The following is a 15,960-nucleotide window of genomic DNA, read 5'->3' as shown; positions in this document are numbered from 1 at the left end:
GAATGTTGTCCGAAGACTTTGTCTTGTAAGAAAGGTCAACTGCAGATGCACGTGTAGGAGTGCAGTTACAGCAGCCCCGAGCCCGGAGTAAGTTTGATGAACTGACTTGGGGGTCATTTTTCTTTGGGTTTTTTGTTTTTGGTTTGTATAAGAGCGAATATGCAGTAGCCCCCGAGACTCTGATCGGATTGATAAAGCCAATTAGAGGATCAATGTTTGTAACGGAGATGCTTAATAATTTAACTTGCAGGCGTCGGCTTCGGCTTTTGCATCCAACTCCAAGGAGTTGGCAGAGCTAAACCACAAGCTTGTGCGGTCCGAAGAGGACATGGATCTGCTGAAAAAGTAAATGGATCAAGCGCAAGGTACGATGAAGGCTAGTGCCCGAGCTTAAATATGTTGTAGTCGCAACATAAGTTATTTTAACAGAGGTGCATTTGATTGTTTTTTAGCTGCTGCCACGGAGATTTAGGCCCTCCGAGCTAAGCTTAAAAAAGCTCAGCAAGAAGCGAACATCAAAAAGGTTACAACGAAGAAGGCCATCGATGAGCTGGCCAAAGAGAAGGCAAGTCGTGGCAAGGACCAGGCCCGGGTCACTGAGGTCGAGAAAGACCTGAAGGGTCTATACGCGCAACGTGACACCCTTCAAGAGGACCAGAAAAAGAAGGTCGTCAAGCTCGAGAAATTGAGCTTGGCGTGCAAAGAGGCCCAGACCCAGGCCACGGTGGACCGCTAGGAGCTTCAGCAAGTGAAACAACCAAAAGGCCATGGTGGACCGCTAGGAGCCCCCAAGTCCACTGCTGCAGAGAGAAAAATGACAACGGCTTCAATCTTTGACGCCTGATTATATAGAAATAAGACGTAGAGAAAAATGAAATAAGACAAACAAGTAAAAAAATGGAGCATGGAGAAATAAGCCAGAGAATTAAAAAAATTGATGCCTTGGAGAAAAAGACTTTCACAAAAATAAATAAATAAATAAGACGGAGAGAAAATAGAGACAGAGACAAAAATGGAGTAGAATGAAATAAGGCAGAGAAAAAACTAAAAATAACGACGCCTGACAGATTCGAACTCTCGCGGGGAAACCCCATGTACTTAGCAGGCACACGCCTTAACCACTCGACCAAAACGTCTTTTATGCTTTTGGTGCTTCTTTTCCTCTTGTAAACGGTAGGACATCTAACCAAGGCACGGCAATCAGACCATGTACAGCGGCGGCGTGCGGCCATCGCTTCCGTCCGCGGCGGCGGGAGGAGCCTCCGGCCCGGACGAGCCTCGCGACGCGCGCGTGGTGCGGGAGCTCCTCCGGTCGATGGGGCTCGGCGAGGGCGAGTACGAGCCGCGGGTCCTGCACCAGTTCCTGGACCTGGCCTACCGCTACGTCGGGGACGTGCTCGGCGACGCCCAGGTCTACGCCGACCACGCAGCCAAGCCCCAGCTCGACGCCGACGACATCCGCCTCGCCATCCAGGCCAAGGTCAACTTCTCCTTCTCCCAGCCGCCGCCCCGCGAGGTATGAGCACGACCAATCTCAGTAAAAATCCTAGAGTATATCTTCGTTAGATTCGGACAAATTATTAGGTATCGTAGCTTCATTCAATTGGTCAATGACGAGGACAAGGGTCCACTTTAAGCTCTAGATCGAGGACCGGCTTTCCTGTGAACCTATCAGATTCAGAGGGAGTAATGTTGTGGACTCCAATTGGGGATAAGCACTGTAGAGGATGTGATGTGTCGCAGAGGAAACAATCTACTCCCTCCAATTGGAGCACGAAAAATATCTGGTTCTTGGCTGAGATCTCAACGGCTAAGAGTACGAAAAATGATGTGTGCTGTTGAGACTTCAGTTAATTTCTGGTTCTTGGCTGAGAGATATTTTTTGGGGAAAATTTGAATTTTAAATAAGGCTCAACTTCTCGATTAAATGCGTTCCACAATAAGAACACATCAATCAAAGATTCAGACATGGTGGTGTTTAGAAGCCACCATCCGCAACGCAACACAGAGATTGTGGTTTTTAGTCCTTGAGCTCATGAAATGTCGTTTTTTCTACACTCGTAGGTGTCCGAGGGACCAACATATCAGACAGTGTTATACTGAAATTATAATGAAAAAAATAGGAGGGAACGTGGGATTCGAACCCAGATTCATCTCAATTACTCCCTCTGTAAACAAATATAAGAGCGTTTAGATCACTACTTTAGTGATCTAAACGCTCTTATATTTCTTTATGGAGGGAGTAGTACATTAGGACCAAGATGACTCCTTTATCCTTTAGGAAGTTGGAACTGACAGAACTTTTGCCAATTTGGTGGGGTAATCAGGGAGTGCCGAGATTTAAATCCCAGTGTGCAGCTAGTAGCAGAAACGAATACCTTCTCGATGTAAGGAAAATCCTATTCTTACGTAAAAATCTTATGAAATCCATGCGTACTGGTTTATTTAATTATTTTAGATTGTTACTGCTCCCACGATCTTAGCAACCGTCACTACAATGAACTGGTACGTAAAACTTTTTGTCGAACCTGTATGTATGAATGGCATTGCTCATGTAAGTTCAATACCAATAGGTGGGAAAAGTCAGAAGTGAAGGTAGCAGAATAGAACCCCTTCTCAAAGTAAAAAAGAAAAAGAAGTAGAGCAAAAGAGCCCTTTCTAACCTCCATCAAGGAAAACCTTCCATATCTGCACACATGATGCAAGGAGAGACCAGTTGGGGCAGAACATTGACTTCAGTTCAGTCCATGACACCATATCTTGTTAGGAATGTTCAACTGAGCCCATTTCTTGTTTGGAAAGTTGAATGCTTATCAGCTGAAGGGTCTAAAATCTTAGGAATCATGTGCAACTAGTAGTTCCATATACACAATTTAACCTTTGAGAACCAAGCAAGAAATAAATACCCTCTTCTGTTAGTGCAGAGATGCTGCTTTGTACCATAGCAGACTTCTGTTGCAACTGGAAACAAGAATACTCGGTTTCCTTATTAAGTTGGCTTTACTCTTTAGATATATTATGTGTATTCTCGATAACTTCCGTTAGATTTGGACACTCTTCATGGATGGGTCAAGTCAAATAATCACATAGAGGGCTGATGAGGTATCGACTAGGAGGCACTGTAGCCATCACAGATCAGAAAGGTAACGGGGTAGTGGCGAATAGAGATTAGGGGGAGACTTCTTTATTGATAACTTGCATCAGTCACTGCAGCTACGGGACCTTTATATAGGTGACTCAAGACCAGTGTCTTGGATGGATACAGACTTAAAGTGCTGCAGAATGTGACTGCTGCAGGTTCTGTTGAAACGATTCCTAACTTAGGGAACAAAAGATTAATTGAACTCTTAGCCTATTCCAACTCAGGTGTGTCTGCTGTAGCCTCTGGGTTTACTCCTCCGATATGGAATTCCGCACATAACACTCTGTAATACAGTTACCTACCAATTCATTGGTACACTGGTTCCCCCCACTCCCACCTCTCCAAATCTTCAGGAACAGGCTAAGCGTAGTAGAAAATAATGTTTTGAAATACATGGCTGGTCTTATATAGAAACATGAAATGAACAGGGTATGATTCTCAATGTGTATGAGGCTGGCATCTGAAAATAATACCTAAAATGTTGATGAATCATATTAGGCAGTAAAAGGATATTAGAGATTGAGGGTCACTCCAAGTTTACTCACTTTTGGGTTAGCTGGTAAGTGCTACTAAACAAGATCTTGCGTAGATAAAGGCTATGAACAACTCTTGTGGCTAGGCTATGAACAAGATCCGGCTGCCCAAGTCTATCGCTCCACCTGGCTCGATTCCTCTTCCACCTGAGCAGGACACTTTGTTGAGTGGAAACTACCAGCTCCTACCCGCACTGAAGCCACCAACTCAGACTGAAGAAGCAGAAGATGACAACGAGAGAGCCGACGCAATCCCTGCCAATCCCAGTTCAAACTATTCGCAGGATCAGAGAGGCAGCGAGCAACATCAGCCTCAGAGCCAGAGCCAGAGGGTTTCTTTCCAACTGAACGCGGTGGCTGCCGCGGCTGCAAAGCGTCCTCGTGACAATTGATCATCCGCGAGCCTGCTTGTTGATGCTTGTGTAGCTGCTGGGACCGCCCTTTCTGGCTAGCGCCCTCTTAGTTCACCATGAAAAAAATGCTGATTGTTGAGGAAAGGGAGCAGCCTTGCAAGTAGTGTAAGTAGTAGCCGTGCACCTCTGGTTAATTAATTTCTGTGCATTATTGTCAACTTATTGATTTTGTAATATCTTGTCGAACTTGAGCTGTCCCGTCGTTGTTTCTGAATGCTACATCGGTGTTTCTATTGCCACTGTGTTCCAATTATGCTTTTGGTGGCATGTGGCACATATTTGGTTGGTTAAAATGAGGACCTAACAATACGTGCACACCCCTACTAAGTGTACAATAGAAATAAATCTCTTTTTTTTCGAATCGATATAGAGATAACTCTGTAGTTCACTGTCTTTGTCATTTTATATCAGCTTGTCATTTCATACCTTCTGTGCGTGTTGCCTGGAAGAGTTATTGACAAATCAAAATATAAACAGCACAGCCCGTCTAGCTCAGTTGGTAGAGCGCAAGGCTCTTAACCTTGTGGTCGTGGGTTCGAGCCCCACGGTGGGCGACATTTCTCCTTTTTTTCACTCCCCAGGAATTGATTTCCATGTGCAATGCACGCAGGAACTTCCCTTTGTTCAGGCTGTATTCAAATAGTTTTTTTTCCCGAAATAGTTCTTGTATTACTCAATCATCAGGGAATGCTATCACGTTCCGAACCTGGCCCAAGCCACACAGCAGTTTGAACTTGGGATCTACCAAAATTTGCCAAATCATGACTAGAAAAATTCTAAGTACAGTGTATATGAGTAATCCTGATATAAGTATCTAGGGAGAACATGAGGCTTCTCAGAGCTTAGCCACTCTCGGCCGTTGGATCGATTTTTTGATGCGACTTCGTCCGTCCGATCTCGCTGCTGGACGATCCTGGCCGTTGGATCAAAAAAAAGCACTGCTACAATGAATAGTTAGCTCTCGCTCGTGCCACTGCGGGTAATTTCCTTGCCCCGCCATGGGCATTTTCATAATTTCACGCACAGGGGTATAAAAGGGGCTTCTCCCGTGGAGATAACCCTAGCCCGCTCGCTCCCACACTCGCGCGCGGCCGCCTGCTCCCCACGCCGCCGCCTCCTCTCCCACTCGCCACCCCCTCTCCTCTTCCCCCCGCCTCGCCTCTTTCTCCCCCTCCAAACCCTAGGCCCACGCCCGCCTCCCTTCCCCGCCGACGGCCGCCGCCGCCGCCGCTCGCCCGGGCACCCATCCTCGAGCTCAGGCCGCTCATCTAGAGAGAAGGAGATGGGGGTTGCGGGCGACGAGGCTGACGCGCCGTCGTCCCCCGTCCGTCGTCCGTCGTTTGCTCGCTCGCCGCCATCAGAAAGGCGCGTTCTTCCTTTCTTCTTTCTCTTCCAGACGTCCTGCTCTTCGTTCCTCATGCGTGTTTGTTGGTTTCGGCTGCACAGCGTGGTTGTGAGGGTTTGGTGCCAGGGTCGTTGCTGGGTCCGTGGCTGCTGTTCCTTCATCAGATTTGGCCGTCCTTCCTCCTGCATCTCCGGCTAAGGTGCTCATCTTCATGGCACACTCTATGAGAGGTTGATTGGTTAGTTTGTTGTACCTGCCAACTGTGAAATCCAGGAGGATTTGTCATTCTTGTTGTCATTAGTTGCCATTTGCATGTGTGGTCAGCTCCAAGTGTATTTGATTGGTCTGTATACGATATGCAAGGTTGATGATTATCTTATACATGTTTGGTTTAGTACTGTGAGCTGTGTAGATTTAGGACTGAACATGTAGAGATGGGGGTACTGTGTGAACATTAAATCCCATTAGGCAATTCAAATCTTGGCGAATACGACATCCCAGTTTTGCGAGCTATTGTTCTCAGCTTCTTCCAAGTTGAATTCGATTAAAAAGTGAATGTCATGTTTCTCTAATGACCACCAGAAAGTGTTTTCTTTGTAATGCCATTGTTGTAGGGTTCTGACTCTAACCGGTTCTTCCTAAAATTGTTCTAAGCATATTTGAAGGTTTTCTTATTACTATATTTTGATCATGGCTATATTCTTTAATAGCCACCATAGTACTGATTGGTGACTGGTTTTTGGAACAGATCTTGCCAATCAAAAAAATTGGACCACAATTGATGTACCTTAACGCACAAGGAGAGTCTCATTGCCACTGCTAGAGCACATCAACCACCCTTTCGTCTCAGTTTTGATTTGAAGACCACCACGATCATTTGAGATCTGGATTGTCTGTACAGATTTTGTTGGTAGTTGGCAGGTCTGGCCCATCCACAACATTTTCTATCTTCTTTACTTGTATGCTCATGATAATGTTGTTTCAAATATTTTAGATATTTCTTTGGGATATTGCCTTTATGCATATATATCTTACAAACTACTGTCCACATAAGTTATCGAGAAATAAGAACCACGGGAGAATCTCTAGCGGTAAATAGAAAACTAATGATTTGATCAACATTCTATTGAAGGAGTAGATCATCGATGCTTATGGCTGCGGGGCTCATGGAGCCAGAAGAGGCTGTCGGTGCCGGCGACCTTGTCGTCTTTGTCTTGTGCAAAGGTATACAGATTACTTGCCTTGCCTCCTGACCCCCACCCATGAACTACATCCATCCCCAACTCCGCTCTTATCTCTAACACTCCTTTTCCAGTTCTGCTATCATGGAAGATGTTATATAGCGATGAGTTTTTTCCTCCTTTAAAAAATAGATGGATAAAATATTTGAGTTCAGTGTTGATGCTGCACTGTGAATACTCTGTGCATGAAGCCGATCCATCTTTAAAAAAATGGTTTGGTGTGTTCTTTGTCTCACTGTTTGTGTTACTTGTGTCTGGTAGCTCAACGGGAGAAAGTTATATAGTTATCTTTCAGGTATCATGTTGAAGTAACTATTTTTTAAATCTCTAGCCTTCTCGTGCCTCATGCCTATATGTTTCTTTCCTATCTTAGTAACATAGTGTTGTTTCCTTTATGTACATAGGTTCTTTCTTGTTCTGTTCGTTGGTCAGTTGTTGCTTTTCTCATGAAACTGTCAAGTGTGTTTATTCTGCATAATCATGTGTTAGAATTGTATATACATCCTTTACTATTTGAACTATTTATATATTGCTAGACTTTCAAAGAAATGCTTTTATCCTGCTGCAAGTTGTTTTCACTGTTTCTTTAAGAACAAAATGCTTTCTTTGTCTGCCACTAATTTGATCTTTCAATATAATCATTGTTCATCTTTTGTTTTTCATTGCCTTAATTATCCCCATTAGCCTTGGCGCAGTGGTAAAAGCTGTTGGGTTGTGACCATGAGGTCACGGGTTCAAGTCCTGGAAACAGCCTCTTACAGAAATGCAGGGAAAGGCTGCGTACAATAGATCCAAAGTGGTCGGACCCTTCCCCGGACCCTGCGCAAGCGGGAGCTACATGCACCGGGCTGCCCTTTTTTTTTGCCTTAATTATCCCCATTAATTTAGTCTTTTAGTAAATTTATTTCGTGTTGTTTTGCTGCTCTAGGTTTGAGAATGTGTATATTTGTAGTTGACACTGAGATTATACTGATTTAGTCTATGGATGGAGACTTTGGGATCATAATATCTAACAAAAGAAGCAACGATTTTGGTTGCCATGTATTGTAGATAATCTCTATAAATCATTATATATGGTTCATTTGTATCATACTTGTATCCTTCTTCTACTATTTACATAGATTTCTGATCTTCGCCTTTTCTTATATTAGGTATCAGATGAGGGTATTCGAAGAAGACACCATGAATTGGTATTCAAAAAAGATACCACCTTTCATTACATTGGTATTCAAAAAATATACCACCTTATGGCCTTTCCTGTTTCCTGTGACTTAAGACTTCCAACTCTTTAACTGGGATAGTATCAAAAGAAAATGATTTATGTAACTGGGACACAATAAAGTAATTTTGTACAACTATATTTTTGTGCACTAGATAAAATGTTACTCTGTTTGAAATAGCACACGATTTCTCCCTGCTTGAAGTATGGTTTGTGCTCTCTTCCTCCATCCCGTGTATGCGATTGATGTCCCCCTCTAATTGTTTGGTGTTGGAGTCTCTGTATAATCAGTGCCTCTTTGCTTAATCTGCTGACGTATGCTATTTACAGTTCCTTCCCCGGCTCCTAACTGATCTTTAGAGTTACTATTTATTAGTATTTTGTGCTACAACATAATTAGTGCCCGGCAAACCCTGTTTACCCTCTTATGTCACTATTGTCCATTGTCATTCTTTTATGCATTATAACTCAGTTTCATATATCCGCTGCAACATAATATTCTCCATGGGTTGTTGAATTGTTTTGCTCCATACATCCCAAAAAAACACAGCCTATTTGCATTACATGGTTTTGCTACCTCTTATGAAATTGCATTCACTGTGTTATGCGGAAAATTTACTTTGGCCACTCTTTTAAGTGTATATTTTCAATTTCAAGTTTTTCTTTGTATTACTCTTACGAAAACTCGCTGAGTTTTTTCCTGTGAGCCTGACACATTGTTTAATAACTGTTATAGCTTCATAACTGTTATACCCTTCTGATCTTCTCCTTTTCTTATGTCAGCTAACCAGTGAGGATATATATAAAAAGGATACCACCAATAGCATAGCACCCTGCTGCTGTAATTACATGTATGTATAAATCCTATGCTAACTTTAGGTTTTTACCTTATGGCCTTTCCTCTAATCATATGAGGTACACAGAGATGAAGTTGATTTTAGTTCTGTAAAATTTGATGTATTTATCCAATGAAAATGCCCTACTGTTGCCAGCCTGCCATTATATGTAGGTATAAAATCTACTCTGGGTTCTTCCATTTATGGCCTTTCCTCTAATCATAAGAGGTACAAAGGAGATGCATTTCATGAAACTGGAATATTTCAGTTCTCTTGCTGGTGTCCGTGCTTTTTTTTAATCTCACATGGCTTACTTGCTATCTAAGTGTTTTCATTAAACTTTCTCTATAGCAAGCTTGCTGAAGTTGTAACCGAACAAAAGCAAGGCTCTCTTGACACACTATCTTTACACACAAAGAGAAGCCAGACTCCCAACCTACCATGCCCCCTGTAATTACAACCGAACAGAAGCAAGGCTCACCCACCTATCATGACTCTATATAGTTCATTTGTTTGAATACGAATCTGGAATTTGTAAACCACTGTGATAGCTAGAGCATAGTCAAGGCGTTGGTGTGTCACTATGTATATTGATAAATGAAGAAAAATAAAAAAGACAGAGGTGAGAAGTTGGGCATGTCGTGCTGCAACTAGCTGCTTAATTCATTTCTGATCCATCATGGTTTGTCATTTTTTGTTGCAGGTACCTGTTTCATATAATTATAGTTGCAACTAATAAAGTCATCGATTTTAACGAGGTCCATAAGATAATAATGTCTCCATTGAGATGTGCAATGAAATATCGAAGGTATGCCTGTGTGTTTCATCCAGATTCTTTTTAAATGCCCCCTATCTGAGTGTATGCTTTAGGGAGAAGCCTAATTTTTGAATTTAAACTATGGAATGTGGTCACCTAAATGGGATTATTCCAATTGGTCACCTCAGTTTCTGTTTTCAGTAATATAATGTATTCTAATTATGAGATATGATGTGTTGTCATGTTATGCAAAGTCTACCATTATTACTGTTTTGAATATCATGAACCTTACTATGCATCAGAAATGACTCCTCTGATGGGCATCCTGCTAAACTGCGCTTGCAAATCTATATATATGCAGGAACCTATCCTTTTGTTTGTGGATGCATGAAGTAATGATGTCTGGCTATGGGAGTGTCTCTTCGGATGTTCTAAGGCAGTTTCCTGTGTCTCTGCTAGCTCCGATTCTATTGCGCCCTATTGTCCGACATATGTTTATTTATGTGTTTGACCCACGTGTTTAGTTAATGTTGTTATGCTGTCGAAGGACAAGCAGATGTTGCAGACTGTATGTGGCCCTATGTACCCTCTTCAGCCTGGACAGTGCTGAGGATGAATACAAACTTATATGTAATCGGGTGGTGCTTGCTTTACTTAAGACGCCCGCTGTTCTATTTCTGATTTCTTGCTTGGTCCTGTAGATATCTACCATATTGTAGTTAAAGTTTCTGATGTACACATGTTTCAGCCATAAACATGGAAGCAATTTGTACCTATAAAGGATATTATCATTTGTGATATCAGGTTTCTACTACTGCCTGTCTTTGTATATGGTTTGGGCACCATGTGTGCATTGAACATTCTGATCTCTTGGTTATAGCCACTATATAACCAAGAGATCAGAATGTTCAATGCACACATGCTGCCTCTCCTCATATGAAATCAAAGTCAAGTTATGGGGAAACCTTTCTGCTAAGTTTGATAGTGAGACATCATTTTATGTGGAAAAAGTCAACCGGTGGTAGTAATATTTTATGGAACTATTGTTCGTATCTATAATGATGAGCATTGCTTTTTTTTCTATCTTCTAAACTATTGAGTATGAAATATGTCCTTCCGGGTTTGATGTGGCTATACCTTGCTTTGAACTTTTTAACTCTGATAAAGAATGTTCATTGGATTGGTGTTTGCTGATATTCTAACATCTTTTGGTCTGATGGCATTATTACCAGGTTGGGAATGATGGCATCCATGTTCGGTTTTCCTGTGGTAGATTCCGTGTGATGATCACGGTACTGTGAAGGTTGTGGTCCAATACTTCTACAGACATATGGTTTCAGTATTCAGCACATCACATTACCTTGCTTGCAAGTGGGTAATCAACAAAGGTTGCATTATCTCCCTATGAAGTTAGTATCTTTAACAACCTTGCTTTCTTAACACTTCATGAGGTTAAATATTTGGTGCATTGCTTTGGGCTTTGAACCATGCATTGATTGCATACTACATCGATCTAGATTTCACGTCTGGAACGGGCAACTTGCGCTAGGGCTATCTTTTGTAATCTTACGGATGTATTGAAATCGATTCTGCCTTATAGTATCGTGTCGATATTGAGCAACATAGATATTGTTATCCTATATGAATCCATATGCCAAATCTGGATTCCTACTAACTTAGCATTACTTGCTTGACCAAAAAGTTGGGACCGGCACCCTCGCGCCAAGGCGCGGTACCGATCTAGTACACAAGAACTACGGGAAGCTCTCCTTGATCTTTTTTTTAATCAACAAAGTGTACTTCGATTTGTTGACATCTCTGTTTTTCACTATATGTTGACATGTCCCAAACAGCCCGACTCCACATCAATAGGAAGGTTAATTGCAAGGCCAGCATTAACCGTTCTTCGATTGCCGAAATTTCAGATTTAAACACATCATTGCATGGGTTTTCCTTTCTGATTCCCCCGTACCCCTTCGCTCTTACCCTCGTGCGAACTCTCATCTAGGGTTTCCTTGCCTCTCGCCGGTGCCACCGCCGGTCCACTTCGTCTCCTATGGTCCTTGGACCATGGAGGCGCGGTGGATCTCGGTCCTTGCCGGCGGAAGGGCTCCATTTTTAGGTGCTTTTCTGAGTTTTGTTGAGGTTTTTGCTATGCTCAAGAAGACGAGGGAGCGGTGGCTTCTTGAAGATGGAATAAGATCCTACCCGCCTAGCCCGCGTCCCGGTGATGATTCAAGCGTCGTCAGAAGGCATGTGGAGGTTTGTCTCCGATGGATCTCGTGGGGTCGGCGTTTGTCTTGGGTGGATCCGATTGGATCCGGTCTTCGTTCGTCTACGTGTCTGCAGGTTGGATCCTTCCGATCTACGCTTCTCTTCATCGGTGACGGTTGCTGTTCTGGTGCGCTGGTCCTATGAAGCCTTAGCACGACGACTTCCCGACTGTCCACTACAACAATGTTTCTCCCGCTCCGACGAGGCAAGGGCGATGACGGCGGACGCGTCTTCGGCTCGCTCCATTGCTTGTAGTCGTCGCCAGGTGGTCTACGGACATGGATGCAAATTTTACTTTTATTGTTCTTTGTACTATCTTGACAGTTGATGAATTGACCGGAAGTTTTCTCGAAAAAAAACACATCATTGCATGAGAATAGGTGTGTGCACGAACAAAAAACGATGCCGACATCTGTGCTTCTCACCATATGTTTACCTCTTCCAAACAGTCCTACACCAGATCAATAGAAAGGCTACTCCATTGTAAGGCCAGCCTTAATCCTTCTCTGATTGCCAAAATTTCATATTCAAACACATAATTGCATGAAAGTAGGTGTGTGCACGAACAAAAAATGATGCCACCAGAAGCATCCCTTAAAATCATGCCCGTCCCTCCAATACCATCCAAAAAGGAACCATCAACATTAAGTTTAACCGGGCCATCAAGCGGAAACTTTCATATGATGTGATCCATAGAAGGTCCACTATTGTATGTCGGTATGACATGTGGATAGCATGTTTGTGTTGGGGAACATAGCAAAAATTCAAAATTTTCCTACGTGTCACCAAGATCAATCTAGGAGATGCTAGCAACGAGAGAGAGGGAGTGCATCTTCATACCCTTGAAGATCGCTAAGCGGAAGCGTTACAAGAACGCGGTTGATGGAGTCGTACTCGCGGCGATTCAAATCACGGAAGATCCGATCCTAGCGCCGAACGGACGGCGCCTCCGCGTTCAACACACGTACAACCCGGGGACGTCTCCTCCTTCTTGATCCAGCAAGGGGAGAGGAGAAGTTGAGGGAGGACTCCGGCAGCACGACGGCGTGGTGGTGGAGCTTGTGGTATTTCTGCAGGGCTTCGCCAAGCTCTACGGAGGAGAATGAAGAGTTGGAGGAGGGAGGGGCTGCGCCAGGGAAGGGGTGCGGCTGCCCTCTCTCTCCCTCACTATATATAGGGGGAAGGGGGTGGAGGAGGTGTTGGGGATCATTGCAGAAATTAAAAAAATTCTACGCATCACCAAGATCAATCTATGGAGAGACTAGCAACGAGAGAGAGGGGAGTGCGTCTTCATACCCTTGAAGATCGCGATGCGGAAGCGTTACAAGAACGCGGATGAAGGAGTCGTACTCGCAGCGATTCAGATCGCGGTTGATTCCGATCTAAGCGCCGAACAACGGCGCCTCCGCGTTCAACACACGTACAGCCCGGGGACGTCCCCTCCTTCTTGATCCAGCAAGGGGAGAGGAGAAGTTGAGGGAGAGCTCCGGCAGCACGACGGCGTGGTGGTGGAGCTTGCAGTTCTCCGACAGGGCTTCGCCAAGCACTATGGAGGAGGAGGAGGTGTTGGGGAGGGAGAGGGCTGCGCCAGGGGAAGGGTTCGGATCCCATGCGCCTCCCCACTATATATAGGGGTGGAGGGGGCTGTTTTCTTGCCCTCCAAGTCCATTGGGGCGTTGGCAAAGGTGGGGGGAAGAAATCCCATCATTTCCCTTCCCCACCGATTGTTATCGCCCTTTTTTAGGGATCTTGATCTTATCCCTTCGGGATATGATCTTATTCCTTCTAAGGGGGGATCTTGGTGCGCCTTGACCAGGGGTGTGGGGCCCTGCCCCCACTACCCACGTTCATGTGGGTCCCCCCATGCAGGTGGGCCCCACTCCGGAACCTTCTAGAACCTTCCCGGTACAATACCGAAAAATCCCGAACATTTTCCGGTGACCAAAATAGGACTTCCCATATATAAATCTTTACCTCCGAACCATTCCGGAACTCCTGGTGACGTCCGGGATCTCATCCGGGACTCCGAACAACATTCGGTAACTGCACACTAATTCCCATAACAACTCTAGCGTCACCGAACCTTAAGTGTGTAGACCCTACGGGTTCGGGAATCATGCAGACATGACCGAGACAGCTCTCTGGCCAATAACCAACAGCGAGATCTGGATACCCATGTTGGCTCCCACATGTTCCACGATGATCTCATTGGATGAACCACGATGTCGGGGATTCAATCAATCCTGTATACAATTCCCTTTGTCAATCGGTACGTTACTTGCCCGAGATTCGATCGTCGGTATCCCAATACCTCGTTCAATCTCGTTGCCGGTAAGTCACTTTACTCGTTTCGTAATGCATGATCCCGCGACTAACTACTTAGTCACATTGAGCTCATTATGATGATGCATTACCGAGTGGGCCCAGAGATACCTCTCCGTCATACGGAGTGACAAATCCCAGTCTCGATTCGTGCCAACCCAACAGACACTTTCGGAGATACCTGTAGTGTACCTTTATAGCCACCCAGTTACGTTGTGACGTTTGGCACACCCAAAGAATTCCTACGGCATCCGGGAGTTGCACAATTTCATGGTCTAAGGAAATTATACTTGACATTAGAAAAGCTTTAGCAGATGAACTACACGATCTTGTGCTATGCTCAGGATTGGGTCTTGTCCATCACATCATTCTCCTAATGATGTGATCCCGTTATCAACGACATCCAATGTCCATGGTCAGGAAACCGTAACCATCTATTGATCAACGAGCTAGTCAACTAGAGGCTTACTAGGGACATATTGTGGTCTACGTATTCACACATGTATTACGGTCTCCGGTTAATACAATTATAGCATGAACAATAGACAATTATCATGAACAAGTAAATATAATAATAAACATTTTATTATTGCCTCTAGGGCATATTTCCAACAATCTCCCACTTGCACTAGAGTCAATAATCTAGTTCACATCACTATGTGATTGTAATGAATCCAACACCCATGGGGTTTGATCATATCTCGCTTGTGAGAGAGGTTATTAGTCAATGGGTCTGAACCTTTCAGATCCGTGTGTGCTTTACAAATATCTATGTCATCTTGTAGATGCAGCTACCATGCGCTACTTGGAGCTATTCCAAATAACTGCTCTACTATACTAATCTGGTTTACTACTCAGAGTCATCCGGATTAGTGTCAAAGTTTGCATCGAGGTAACCCTTTATGACGAACTCTTTTACCACCTCCATAATCGAGAAAATTCCTTAGTCCACTAGTTACTAAGGATAAGTTTGACCGCTGTCATGTGATCCATTCCTGGATCACTCTTGTACCCCTTGATTGACTCATGGCAAGGCACCCTTCAGGTGCGGTACACAACATAGCATACTGTAGAGCCTACGTCTAAAGCATAGGGGACGACCTTCGTCCTTTCTCTTTCTTCTGCCATGGTCAGATCTTGAGTCTTACTCAATGCTCACACCTTATAACACAGCCAAGAACTCCTTCTTTGCTAATCTATTTGAACTCCTTCAAAATCTTGTCACGGTATGTATTCATTTGAAAGTACTATTAAGCATTTTTGATCTATCCTTAAAGATCTTGATGCTCAATGTTCAAGTAGCTTAATCCAGGTTTTCCATTAAAAACACTTTTCAAATAACCCTATATGCTTTCCAGAAATTCTACATCATTTCTGATCAACAATATGTCAACAACATACACTCATCAGAAATTCTATAGTGCTCCCACTCACTTCTTTGGAAATACAAGTTTCTCATAAACTTTGTATAAACCCAAAATCTTTGATCATCTCATCAAAGCGTATATTCCAACTCCGAGATGCTTAATCCAGTCCTTAGAAGGATTGCTGGAGCTTTGCATACTTGTTAGCATCTTTTAGAATTGACAAAAACCTTTTGTTTGTATCACATACAATCTTTCCTCAAGAAATTGTCGAGGAAGCAATGTTTTGACATCCTACCTCCAAGATTTCATAAATAATGCAGTAACTGCTAATACAATTCCAACAGACTCTTAGCATCGCTACGAGTGAGAAAGTCTCACTGTAGTCAACTCCTTGAACTTGTCAGAAAACATCTTAACGACAAGTCGAGCTTTCTTAATGGTGATACTTACCATCATTGTCCGTCTTCCTTTTAAAATCCATCTGTACCTAATAGCCTTACGACCATCAAGT

At 43.6% G+C, this 15,960-nt stretch overlaps 1 protein-coding gene and 2 non-coding genes across 5 annotated transcripts; 2 read left to right on the top strand and 1 right to left on the bottom strand.

The window, feature by feature from the left end:
- Positions 1 to 1,054: 1,054 nt before the first annotated feature.
- Positions 1,055 to 1,136, bottom strand: TRNAS-GCU (transfer RNA serine (anticodon GCU)). Its single transcript has one exon. It is a non-coding gene; the product is annotated as a tRNA-Ser (tRNA).
- Positions 1,137 to 1,141: 5 nt separating this feature from the next.
- Positions 1,142 to 11,126, top strand: LOC109744226 (transcription initiation factor TFIID subunit 9). Of its 3 annotated transcripts, XR_012205454.1 has the most exons (8): positions 1,142 to 1,516; positions 6,182 to 6,354; positions 6,566 to 6,657; positions 7,826 to 7,898; positions 8,677 to 8,744; positions 9,433 to 9,537; positions 9,848 to 9,922; positions 10,719 to 11,126. XR_012205454.1 is itself a non-coding variant. In XM_020303319.4 (2 exons), the coding sequence occupies exons 1-2, from the start codon at positions 1,208 to 1,210 to the stop codon at positions 4,065 to 4,067; spliced, it is 615 nt and encodes a 204-aa protein (XP_020158908.1). In that variant the 5' UTR covers positions 1,146 to 1,207; the 3' UTR covers positions 4,068 to 4,302. The 3 variants fall into 3 exon arrangements, 1 of the variants encoding a protein (XP_020158908.1); XR_006672450.2 differs by lacking the exon at positions 10,719 to 11,126 and having other exon boundaries at positions 9,848 to 10,295; XM_020303319.4 differs by lacking the exons at positions 6,182 to 6,354; positions 6,566 to 6,657; positions 7,826 to 7,898; ... (2 more) ...; positions 9,848 to 9,922; positions 10,719 to 11,126 and adding an exon at positions 3,762 to 4,302 and having other exon boundaries at positions 1,146 to 1,516.
- On the top strand, positions 4,570 to 4,642 carry TRNAK-CUU (transfer RNA lysine (anticodon CUU)). The gene has a single exon. It is a non-coding gene; the product is annotated as a tRNA-Lys (tRNA).
- Positions 11,127 to 15,960: the final 4,834 nt, after the last annotated feature.

Source organism: Aegilops tauschii, chromosome 3 (genome assembly GCF_002575655.3).
Source record: "Aegilops tauschii subsp. strangulata cultivar AL8/78 chromosome 3, Aet v6.0, whole genome shotgun sequence".
Taxonomy (NCBI): Eukaryota; Viridiplantae; Streptophyta; class Magnoliopsida; order Poales; family Poaceae; genus Aegilops; species Aegilops tauschii.
This window is presented reverse-complemented; position numbering and strand designations above follow the sequence as displayed.